General features: G+C 54.2%; 2 protein-coding genes across 4 annotated transcripts in view; both read left to right on the top strand.

Moving 5' to 3' along the window:
* The first annotated feature begins 725 nt into the window (after nucleotides 1-725).
* On the top strand, nucleotides 726-8841 carry RHBDD2 (rhomboid domain containing 2). Its single transcript, XM_040614530.1, has 4 exons — nucleotides 726-885; nucleotides 1995-2389; nucleotides 2778-2928; nucleotides 5148-8841. Exons 1-4 carry the CDS (start codon nucleotides 749-751, stop codon nucleotides 5578-5580), a joined length of 1116 nt encoding a protein of 371 aa, XP_040470464.1. The 5' UTR covers nucleotides 726-748; the 3' UTR covers nucleotides 5581-8841.
* Nucleotides 8842-11191: 2350 nt separating this feature from the next.
* LOC121097432 (NADPH--cytochrome P450 reductase) overlaps nucleotides 11192-11996 on the top strand; it is a 31173-nt gene continuing 30368 nt past the window's right edge. The window contains exon 1 of one of the 3 annotated variants that reach the window (XM_040614467.1): nucleotides 11192-11304. The gene's annotated coding sequence lies outside the window, so the exon portion shown is untranslated. The remainder of the gene's footprint in view (nucleotides 11305-11996) is intronic. The other 2 variants (XM_040614446.1, XM_040614453.1) reach the window with 2 other exon arrangements.

The raw sequence follows: 11996 nt of genomic DNA, 5'->3' as shown, positions 1-11996 counted from the left end.
TGCTGTTCCACTCGCTGCTGGGGGCCTCCCAAAATCCCACCGCCCTTGGAGCAAAGCCTCTTTTCTCCCTGCTTCTCGCTGCTCATCTGCATGTCCCTTTCCTCACACAGGGGTTTCTCAGGGTAAGGTGTTTCCACAGCAGAGCACTCCTCCATCTGCCACTTCCCTTCAGGCAGTGGTGTGTTCAGCCAGTGCATGCATGACACCGTAGACAAGCAGCAGTTGATGCCATTTCAGCTGGTTTAGCCTGGTTTGTATCACACTGACACGGAGGAGGCCTGTCTTCGGGCAACCCCTCCATCTGCACCAGCGTGGGTGGGCAGACACAGCTCTGGCACGGGTGCTCCTCCCCACCTTCATCTGCCACACTTGAAGGGAAATTCTCGGCCCTTCCAAGCAGCCTAACACCGTGACATGGCAGCAGGGAGAGGCCAGGGGGGTACAGCTCGGCAGGGCCTCCCATGCCCTGGGGAGGCTGTGCATGGTGGTGGACCGGCGGTAACCCAGCCTGGGGCAGGCTCCCAGCGATAGTTCACATCTCTCACCGGGGATAGATTTCCCTTCTGGAAAGGGAAACAATAAGAATAATTTTAAAAAAATTTAAAAAGGAGCGGAATAAACCCCCAAACCCCGCCCGCCCGTCTCCATGGTACCGGGGGCGCCGCAGCGCCTCGCGTTGCCACGGCAACGGTCCAGGCCTTCCGGCGGCGGCCGGAAGTGGGGCTGCGCGCGGCAGCATGGCGGCGGGATGGGGGCGCCCGCCGGCCGCCACCGCTCTCACGCTGCTGCTCTCGCTCGGCGCCTCTGCGCCCGGGCTGCTGCGGGGAGCGCCTGCCGGCCGCCCCGTCGGCCCGCTGCGGCCTGCCGCTCTGCGTGCGGGGGAAGGTGAGCGGGCGCGGCCGGGGGGAGCAGCCGCGGCCTCCTCGGCCCTTCCGCCTCCCCGGTCCCTGGTGCCGCCGTCGGTCCCGCAGCTCAGGCCTCACCGAGCCTTGGTGGCTGCCTCTCCCGGCCTCCCCCTTGGCCTGCCCTGAACCCCTTGGACCCCCTGCTCTGCCCCCAGGTCTGGGCGCTTCCTCAAGTCCCTCACAGAGCCTGCTGCTTGGTCCGTGGCCCTCCTCTGCAGGCCTTCCCCGCGACCCGCACTGTGTGCTCTGCTCCCACTCCCTTGGCACTTCCCCCGGCTTGCGCTGAGCCTGCTGGGCGTCCACCTCAGCACCCCTCTACCAGGCTGCTCCTGCCTTGGCGCCCATCTCTAGCCCTCGACACCATGCAGAGTGGGTGTACGCTGCTGGGAGCTTGAGGGATTTGCTTTCCTCAGTCCTTGTGGTATTCCCAGAACTATTTTTATCATGCTTCTAATTCCCATTTTTCTGCTTTTGCCCTGTGCAGTGATTTCTTTTAGCAGGCAGATGCTCTAAGCGGGGCAGTCAGGCTGCACCGGGTTGTGCTCTCAACTGCTATTTTTCTGGCTGAGAACTGAGGGTGGTGGGAGGAAGGTGGATCACTTTGCCTCAGGCCTCACCGAGTGCCCAGGAGAACAGCTAACCAGAGGGCCTGGGAGCACCTCTGAGGTCTGAGAACCTCCAGGCATTTTTTGTGAGAAAAGTCAGCTTTCTAGCAGTTCAAGAAGTGTTTCTCTTTTAAGCAAAATCATAGTTACCATAACAGTTAATTTTTGTGTCTCTTGCCTTCTCTTTTGATGAGACTGTGATTTACTACAGATACTGTTGCTTTTTCTAGGCAGCTTTCCAGGAAGCAGCAAGTCAGTCCGTATGTCTGTGATACCCAGGATAGCACTTGTTTTAACTCTGGTTATTTACGCTTAGTTTTAGAGGCCTCAAGTTCCTTCTCTCCTACACCAGGGTAGAAATGAAAGCTATTAATTAATCCTGTAGGCTTACTCTTTCTGTGCTCAAGCAGGTCACTGTAGTGGTTTAAAACAAATTCATTGCTGCCTTCCACCTTTCTGATGTGCTGGTGTGCTCAGTTCACAGGTTAGTTACCTACATCTTTGTCTATGAGGACCTGATATCCTTGACCTGTGGTGCCGTTCTCATCTGGTATTTTGCTGGCAGCTTTGAGAAGAATGTTGGCACTGTGAAGCACTGCTTCCTCACCATTGCATTTGCTGTCCTCTCTGGCCTCCTGTATCTCTTACTCGAGACTGTTGCCTCGAGGGTGTCAGAGGTGGAAGATGCCAAAGGATTCATGCCTGTAGCTTTTGCTACATTGGGTGTGTCCACCACTCGCTCACGGATGAAGAGGACTCTCTTTTTGGGGGTTAGAGTTCCAGTGGTGCTGGTGCCGTGGGTTATGCTCTCTGTAGCATGGTTTATACCCCACTCTTCTCTCTTGAGTAACCTGTGTGGGCTCCTAGCTGGGGAAGCCTGTATCCTTTCCGAGTGCAAAGCCCTGAACCAGAGTGGGATTGCTGGCCCGCAATGGGGAGGGTATGCTGTGGTTGTCATTACCAAGATGCAGTGGCTTTATGGTGTTTCCTGGGCCCTTGCTCTCCTTTAAACTCTCACTGGCTTTGCTGGTCCTCATCACACCCAGTTCTGCGTTTGTTTTTCACCTCACACTTCTACTTACCCTGTGGCTTTAGTGTGCATAGAGAACACAGAGCTGAGGAGGGTGGTGGTCTGTAAAGGTGGTGCTGGTTAGAACTGGGAGAATTCTCTAGGGAAAATGATTTGACTGGAGCGGGATTGTGTGTGGCTGCATTAGAAATGAATGTGTTTTGACTGCAGTTCTCCTTAACATGCTTCTGTCTTCAGATGGTCTTGGCTACTGTGTCTGCTTGGATTTTCCAGAGTCAGTGGGTGCTAAGCTGGACCAGGTGTTCCCTTTCAGTCTACTAAAGAGGATACCAGGGCTGAAATATATCCCAGGGTCCCTAGCAGAGAGAAGAGTCTTCAAAAGCAGCAAGTAAGTACAGGAGTTCGTGTGAAAGATCTTATAGCGGAATTTTGAGGTGTAAGTGAAGGCATTACATCACATGTAAAAGCTATATTGTGCTTGTGGCTTCATATCCTGGGTGTCAGGGAGAACATACTGACCCGTTGATGTTACGCTAGTGACATTACTGTGACTAATACTTTATCACACATTAACTCAACCAGGTCTTCCAGTGAAAGCTAAATTGAGGTGAAAGACCTCTCATTTGCTGCAATGGCAGTGTGTACACGTGCGAAGTATGGCAGCTTAGCTGACATGAAAGTTAGTTTTGTGCAATTCTGCTCTAACATTAGGACTTAGGGCATTTGTTTCTGGCTGTGTGGCTCCCTGGGGCATGATCTTTATCTTTCTTTGCCCCACCTCACCTCCCAGGAATGCTGTGAAGTGAGTTGTGTCCAAATCTATGTAGGAGCAGAGCATTATAAATTAAAGATGTCACAAAGTTCAATGTAGACCCTTCAATACATGTTTTCAGTGTCAAGGCAAGATTGCTTTACCAAAAAGAAACCTTGGGGCCCTTGGCTGACGTTCAGGAATAGTTTTAAGTTTGTGTGTATCACAAGCCGTGAGAACTCACTTGTATTCTAAAAAGCTTGGGAATGTAGGTCAAATTTTTCCCTATTCATTTCAGTTTCACAGAGGAAGGATAATTTTCTCTTAAGGGTTAAACCCTATGTATTGTTTAAGCCATCAGCTCACTGTAAAGCGTTCTTTGAAGTGGAAGCATTCCCAAGTGTTTGCATCTGCCCTCACCCATGAGGAAACCATAAAACAAACCCTTGCCTGCAGCAGGAGTGTGCCCCAGACCCATTAGGGCACTCAAACATGTGAGTGCTTGCCAGGGAGGCCAGGCAGATCCAGCAGCATTTGTGCTTTTACTCTCTCCCTTCTGTGCAAGTGCTGCTTTTGGGAGTAGGGACTGTCTCGCTGCATGCTGAACCTGTGTCTGCATCAGTCTAATGCTTCTGCTGATGACTGTTGCGCACAGCGTCTCAGCCCTGTGTCTAAACCTGCTTTCTTTAGGTGAGGTGACGTAAATAGACTGTTCTGGCTCAAAGGTATTTACATAAACATTTGACTATCAATCAGGGTGTGGGAAGGTGTTTCTAGGATGTTTCCATTTCTGCAGTTAAATTTGCATGTCTCTGTGTCTTACACACAAGTTCTGTATGTGCTGCTGGGGCTTAATTTTTATTGTTTTGATTCTTATTCCCAACCAAGAGCTCTTGATGGTTTGGGTTTTCTTTTTTTTTTTTTTCAAATTTTCATAACAAATTTTCATAAAATGTTCATAACATAAGGCGTCAACTTGCTACCGGACAGGAGACATTTCTAGAACATCCAGGCTTTGGTATCATGTTTGTGCCCACAAATAAAATAAAAAAAATCCAAACTAAAACAAAAATAAAAACAAACAACAGACCCACACCCTGAATAAAAGAAAAAATCCAAGCCCAAAAACCCCAGCATGAGGCAGTTTCTTATTCTTGCTGGGGACCTGGCAGTTATGGTCTTCATGAATATTGTCTTGGTTCTCAGCGCTCATCTTAGGGTTGTGCGTGGGCTGAGCAGTACTCCTGAAGTCCCAGAGGCTTTGGCTTCTAGGCAGATTGCCTCTCTCTTGATGTGTTTCAGTGGGATGAGTCATGCCTTCTGTTGGCAAAGGCTGTTTCTAGACCTTGCTTCTGCATGTTTAATTTTACTTGTAACTTCCCTCCTTTCCCTTTTCACTCTACAACCTGGGCTCTTACTTACACCAAAGGCCTTTATGGCTTCTTAACAAACGACACTTGGCAGCTATGACTTCTCCTGATGAATAACTTAACAGATGTGTCATTCAGGGGAAGGCAGGGAGGATGCGTATGGAAATCAAAAAGCACATTGTCGCTTGGCTTGCGTATTCCTTGCACAAAGAGACCCGGGGCCAAGAACTGCGTTTGTTCAGTTGGTGGGGAATTGGTGTGGGTTGGAAGAGTGGGAACATCTGTCCTGGGAGGCCAGTAAACCTATTTTTACTCAAGTGCTGCTTATAATAACAGCTTCTCCTGCTGTAGTGAATCTCTCTGATGGATTGCAGTGACCTTTCTGAGCACTGGTCAGGAGGAAATCTACCCCCAGGGCACTTCCAGCCCTCCTTAGAGGATGCCAGTTCTGAACACAGTGTAACCTTCTGTTCTCTTCCTGCCCAGGATTAACCCCACACCAGGCGCCTACCCCACTCAAAGCTACTACTGCTCTTCGCCTCCGACTCTTCCTACTTTCCAGATGCAGCACCCCAATGTGCAGAGCCAGGGGTTTCAACACATCTGCCCTCCAGGATATGGCCATGTTCTGGGGCACAAGGGATCTCAGCATGGCCATAGTGCAGGGCACAGCCTCACTTCTTCCCCCCACCAAGCCAGAGGTGCCTTCGGAGAGCATTATGTGCAGACCCATGCTGGAACCTCGCCTGGACAGTGCTGCCAGCTGGGCATGTTCTCTCCCCCGCAGCATGTGTGCCCCACTGATCCACAGACGCCTGCAGGCGTGGGCCCCCTGGCTGGCATTCAGCAAGCATCAGGGTATCCAGCAGCCACAGCGGCTCCTGTTTCAGCTGAATTTTCAAGAGTGCAGGTGTACTGATCCTCCAGAAAGCAGCAGGACTCTCGCATTGTGGCAGGATCACTGCGTGACGCTTACTCGTCAGTGCATTGCTGGCATCTTTGTTGTATCTGGGGTGACTAGAGGAATGGGTTGGTAGCTCCAGTGAAGGCCATTCCACTGTTCCCTGCTACAGGCTGCTTTAACTGTATTTCATTTATAATTTTTATATATTTTTTTACTTTTTGGTATTGCTGGGGGATGGGGACTGTATCACTTGTGTGCTTCTTGTCTTTTTGGGGTCTTTTTTCATTGCTGTATTTAGCAGCTGCTTTTTTCCACACTGTCACTGGAGTTACAGCGCATCAGCTCCCCAACTCAAGCTAGGAACCTAATTATCAAAACACTGGACTGATCTGGGGTTTAACTAGGGTGCAGCAGTAAGGACATGTCCCATCTGCACTGAGGCTCTTAGCTCCTATCTTGTTTACAGGTGTGATGTAGCTAGGACACCAAATAGGCAGAAATTGTGGAAGCCTTAGTTTATAACTTAATATTTGAGTGGAGGAGGACAGATATCTTCTACTAGTGACCTCTCCACTAAGAGTGTGCCTTGAAGGGGGCTTGTTAAACCAGAGCTGGGGCAAGAGGACAGAATACAGAACACCCTTTTCTGCCCGCCAAAACGCAGCTCTAAAACGCTGAAGGTCCTTCTTAGCTGTAGTCTGTGCATGCATCAACATGTTGCCTTCATTTTCTGCTAGCACGGTGCTAGCTCAGCCTGTGTTGCCAGTGCTTGTCGATAAGGCAACCTCGGATGCATGTGAAGTAGTGGGAGATGCTTCAGTAAGGGATTTTGGCCATTTGTGGAGCGAATGTATAGAGACCCAAGGAGCTGGGAGGGACCTTAACAGTGGGTTAGAAGAAATAACTGGAATGTAGCAATGCCATTGGGGGTGTTCGCACTGCTCAGCTTTAGATGTCTCACCCACCAATGTTAGCACAATCTCTCTCTGTTGTCTGCAGAGCTGGTGGAAAGGTGTGTGGGAGAGGGGAGTTTTCAGCAAGGGATTTAGAGCAGGATGCAGTGTTTGGTGCCTGTGGCAGTAACAAAGGAGTTTGGTTAAGTCGCTGGGACTTGAGCTTTATTTCCAGCTGTGTAGCTGCTTTACTGTGCCATGCCCAGGAGGAATCTGCTGTCTCTGTGTCTGTAAATCAGCCAGGATCTCAACTATCACCTTTGACTCTTTGCTTAGAGTTTTGTTGTGCTCCAAAAAAGTAGTGCTACATGAAGCAGAAAGTGCCATTTACTGCTCACAGAGATGTTCTTACAGTGCCTAACCTGTCCCCCAGAAACCGCGATATCCTCAGGGCTCTTTGATGCTATCAGTGAGCAGAGGTCATAGGCACCGTTCAGAGCTGCATGCACCAAAGCATGTACTTGCCTCTTTCTTTTTTTCCCTCTTCAGTGTCTGAAGAAGCCCCGTGTTGCCCTATAGCCACTTGCTTCTCCAGCAGCCCTTCTGGGATGGCTGCCACGGTTACGTGTGGCCTCGCAGGGGCTTGCTTTGGGGGAAGACCAAAGTGAATGCTGAGGACTTGGACCTCAGATGCACATTGGTAAGAAGCTCTGCTTGCAAAGGTCAGCACACCTGGGCAGGGGCTTTCTGCGGGAGGATGCAGCATTTTGGGAAAACCAGCCTGGAGTTGGTGGCCCACTCTGTCTCATCCCTGAGTGTTTTGCTCCTCCATGGGATCCCAAATGGACTTGACTTCATGGTCCTTTTTTTCCTGCTGACAGCAATTGCGTTGTTAGGTGGTTAGTGTGGAGCAAGAACGGAATAAGGTGCTTGTTCATAAAAAGTAAAAACTTAAAAGTGTGATTTTAATACCAGGAAAGAAATGCAAGAGGTGACATTGAAATGTTGATACTCCACTCTCGTTTGTGCCTTGATTTTCCTCCTTGTGAGAGCCTTGCCTGTAAACCTAGGAATTTGTTCACTGTTTTCTCCAGAAATGTGCCAAATGGTGATGAAGACTAGTAGCAATTGCAGATGTTGTATACGTCCAAATTTTAAGTGTGAAAGACAAAGTACTAAGTCTCCAGGTTTGCTTTCAAGCTGGAGTGTGCTCCTTGGGATGGTGGGTTAGGCACTGGCTGTGGGGCAGGTTGGTGACAAAGGACGTGCACTGGGGATGAGTGGTAACTGCACACTGGAAAATGCTTGTGGGGCTGGAATCTGGTTATTTTCCTTTCTGAATTTATCGGTTGATCTAGTAAGAGAACTACTCTCCCTGCAGAGCCTCTAAAGGGATGGTGTGTTTCCAGTGAGTAGTTTCATGGCTTTACAGTGATAAAGGAAGCCCTGGGCTGTAAGAGTCATCGTAGTGTGGCTGCTGGCAGCGAGACCAGCCCCAAGCCTGCCTGGTGTGGGGGGCAGACAGCCCACCTCTTTCCAGGAGGGGCTGTTTTGGCAGTGAGGGACATGCCTCTGTGCAAGGAGCAGGTACCAGCCACTAACCTTTCCACGCTGGGACAAGGCAACCGCCACAGCTTTCCAGGTGAGCCCTGGGGATGGGATGTGGCAGGATGGGCACAAACTCACAGTTTGTTTTCTTTTTCCTTCTGCTCCCAACTCTTTGGTGAGTTTATTGGTGACCTTGGCAGGTCACTGGGTCTCTCTGACCTCTACGGCTTCCACCGTGTCGCCAGGGCTGTTCCAAGCCCAGCTGCATGACTGCCTCAGCACCTGCCTGTCACTTGCAGCGTGTTGTACCAGTCTTCAGTGGCCTTCAGACAGGCGTTTGCAAAGATATTTTTTTTTCCTAGTGAAATCTGTTCCCTGCCTTTCCTGCAGGCAGCTGTTTCACAGTGAAATGCTTTTGTATAAACCAGCTGAGGTCCTTCTGTGGAGTCCAAGCAAGTTCCCGTTCCCCAGGGTTTGTGGCAAACTGGGAACTCCTTGCCCAGGGAAGGGAAGTTGCTGGGAGGGAGGGAGGGAAGAAGTTGGGATGAGGCATTTGCAAACGTTGTGTCCAAGGCTGGGAAGAGGAATTACATTTGTAAGAGAGTGAGGTAAAAATCACCAGCTCATTGGGCTTTGGCATTTGCCTAACTAAGCTCACAGCAACATCACTGATCACCCGTTGCAGTACCAGATCATTTCCTTGGAGGGGAGATAGAGAATTAAAGTTCCTAGAGCGGGTAGGAGGGGAAAAAATAACAAAGAAAAAAATCCTTAACCAATAAACCCCCACTTCAGGCTGGGATGGCTTGCTCCTGGGGAACGTGCTGCCCCTGAAGGTTTGCTATTCTGTGCCTCTGGCGCATTCCCAGTAAAACTGCCACTTCTTTCAGTATCAGGATTGCATCTGCTCTGGAGGCAACAAGACAGGAAAGTCCCTTGGGTTGTCCCGTATCCTCAGGGGTCACTGCAGAGTGACAAGTGTCTGGGGACAAGCACTGGGAGCTGAGCCGGCTGTTCCCCCATGCTCGGGGTAGCGGTCATGCTACGGGAAGGATGATTTGGGAGAACCCAGCTCCATCCCCTCTTGTGCACCCCCCATGGTGCAAGGGAAAAAGAGTCGGGGGGGTGTGAGGAAAGCAGAACTGGCTTGAATCTGCATCACTGCTCCATCTGGGAGCAACAGGGTCCCGCAGCATGGGGAGACCTGGCAGGAGGCATTGATGCTGGAAGAAAACCAGGTCTGTGTTTCTTTGCTTTCCTGTCACTCATTTGTGGCAAAGCATGCACTTGCAGCCGGGTACCCTGTGCTGGGGGCTGGGTTACCTGCACCAGGGCCAGGGTGCGGGCAAACATCACCTCCAGGTCCCACTGGGTCCCAGATTGTTTGCTGGCACTGTGGAGGCTCCACGGTCAAAAGTTCGGCCCTGGGGATGGAGGAGACCTGGCCAGGGGTGAGCCCAACATGCCTGGTGGCAGGTGGGAGAGAGATGTGTAGAAACAGAGCACTGGCTGGATGGGACCCTGCGGGCTGGCCAGGCTCTGCTTCCCCATCCCCCTGGGGTGTTCAGGCTGCATGTGATGAGATGCCACCCCCTTCCCTAACAGGAACAGCACGGGATGGGCTGTGCCACAATGCCTATCCCTGCTCCAGGCACCTGGTGGGTTGAGGATGACCCCAAACCATCAGCCAGCTCTGTTCTGCCGTCCCCTTGGGGCTGGTGTGGGTGCATCCCAGCCACTGCAATGTTTAACCTGTGGCCATTCACCCTGCGGGGGATGGTCACGGACTGGAGTCACCCTGAGGAGCCTCTACCCTGGGGAGCCCCTGCAGGGCTGGTCCCGGAGCCAATGTGGGTGACAGTGGTGCCTGGGTGGCCACGCACCCCTGAGCCCTTTGCTCAGATGCTGTTGTAAAAGGGGGTGTCCCTGCAGCCCTGGGCATCGCTGCCCCACAGTGGGTGCTTCTGGGGTCCGTGCCCCCTCTTGGACCCTTGGGTGCCTGCCCCTCAGCTGGCGCAGACTTTGCACCTTCCCCAAGGGTTTTATTGACTCTGAAGCCAGCGTCAATACGGCGATAGTGACAGGACTGTGACCTCGGTTGTGCCAGCACATGCTCAGGCCAAGGGAGGGAACCAGCCCCTGGGTGACCCCAGCACGATGCCGGGGGCCGGGTCCTGGCAGTGGGGCTGCTCGGTGGGGTCAGGGCAAGCTGTGTCCAAGCTGGGCTCAGCAGAGTCATGACCCAGGTTCAGAAAGAAAGGTGAGGGGAAGGCACCGCTTCCTCCGTGCCACCGGGAGCCGGGGTGTGAAACATCCCCCACCAGCATCACTGGGGACGTTTCTGGAGCTGCCTGTGCAAGGCGGGGGTGGCAGCAGCGTGAGTGTTTAGAGAAAGGCACCCCAAAGCATCCGAACCCCCTTGCTGTGGGTAAATCAGGAGCATTTGCTTGCCCCGGCTGCAGCCTGGCCAAGCAGAGCAGCCCCTCAGCCCCCCCGTGAGGGCTGGTGGTGACCCACCCCTGGGTGCCAGCCTCTGCGCTGAGACCCCTGTGGGCCCTGCTCCAGGCAGTGGGGGTCTGGGGTCCTGCGGTGCTGCTGAGGGCACCCAGGCACTGGGCACAGCTGCAGCTGGGGGGCCTGGGGGGCCTGGCACAGACAGGGCCTGTGCCTAAGGCTGCTTCGCACCCTGACCCTGCTGTGACCCCTAACCTGACCCCAAAACTGACCCCAGCCTTGCCCTTGCTATAACCCCAAACCTGACCCCAAACCCAGATGCCACCTTGACCCAATGCTGGCCCCAATCCTCACCCACCCCCCCCCCCCCCCAGCTACAATGCCGGCCCTAACCCTGACCCCACACCTTGACCCCTGCCCCCCCCTAGCCCTCTGAGCACTGACCCCTACCCTTGACCACACTGCACCCTAATGCTAACCGCGCCCGCACCCCCATCCTACCCTGCGTTCCGACCCCTGACAGCTCCCTGAGCCCGATCCCTGACCCCCACCTTGACCTTTGACCCTAGCACCCCGCCCTGACCCTAACCCCGACCCCTCACCCTCCCCGCTGCTCCCTGTCCCTTTAAGACCCCCCTACACCTGGCGCCGTGGGGCCGTACCAACCGCGCCGCCGCGAAGGGGGGGATCCCTACCGGCGGGCGCGCCCGCAGCCCATTGGCGGGCGGGGGGGGGGCGGAGCGTTTCTCCCCCCGCTCCTGTGCCCGCGTGGTGCGGTCCTCCCTACGTGCCGGCCGCGCCGGGGCTGCGGGGCGCCGTTGCCGGGGTCGAACGGGCCGGGCCGGTGGGTGACGGGGCCGGGGCTCCCTGGGCTGGGGCCGTCGGGGCAGCGGGGCCCGGGGTGGGTCCCCTGTGGCGGGGGCGGCCGGGCCGGGACAGCGGGGCCCTTTCTGGCGGAGCGGGGAGGTCCGGCATCCCTCGGAGCGGGGCTGGATGGTGGGCCCCCGTTATGGGGGTGGTGGGGGCTGGTGTGACTGGGCCTCTGTTATGTGGGGGGCTGGTGTGACTGGGGTCCTGTGGTGGGGGAGATTGGGATGGTTAGGGTCTCTTGTATGGGGGATGGCGTGAGTGGGCCCCTTTAACTGGGGGGGACTGGTGTGACTAGGGTCCCCTGCATGGGGGGGCTGCCCCCCCCCCCCCCCTTACTGGGGGAACTGGTGTGGCTAGGGTTCCCTGGGGAGACTGGTGTGGCTAGGGTTTTCTGTATGGGGAGCTGGCATGGGTGGGCTCCTCCTTATTGGGGGGCTGGCATGGGTGGGCCCCCTGTTATTTGGGGGGTGGGGGTGCCCCTCTAATGCCTGGCTCCCTGGGTCTGTGGGGTGGGGGGCTAGCCAGCACCCAGGCAGTAGGGTCCCCCGCCTTGGGGTAGAGGAGTGGGTGTGAGGCAGGGTGGGCAGCTGGGGAAGGGGGTGCTCCAGGGTGCTGCCCCCCCCCCCCCCCGCCTCGCTTCCACTGCACTCAGGGGCTGCTTGTGCT

The sequence above is a fragment of the Falco naumanni genome, chromosome 1 (assembly GCF_017639655.2).
Source record: "Falco naumanni isolate bFalNau1 chromosome 1, bFalNau1.pat, whole genome shotgun sequence".
Classification (NCBI taxonomy): Eukaryota; Metazoa; Chordata; class Aves; order Falconiformes; family Falconidae; genus Falco; species Falco naumanni.
Note: the sequence above shows the minus strand (reverse complement) of the source record. Positions and strands in the feature narration are given on the sequence as shown.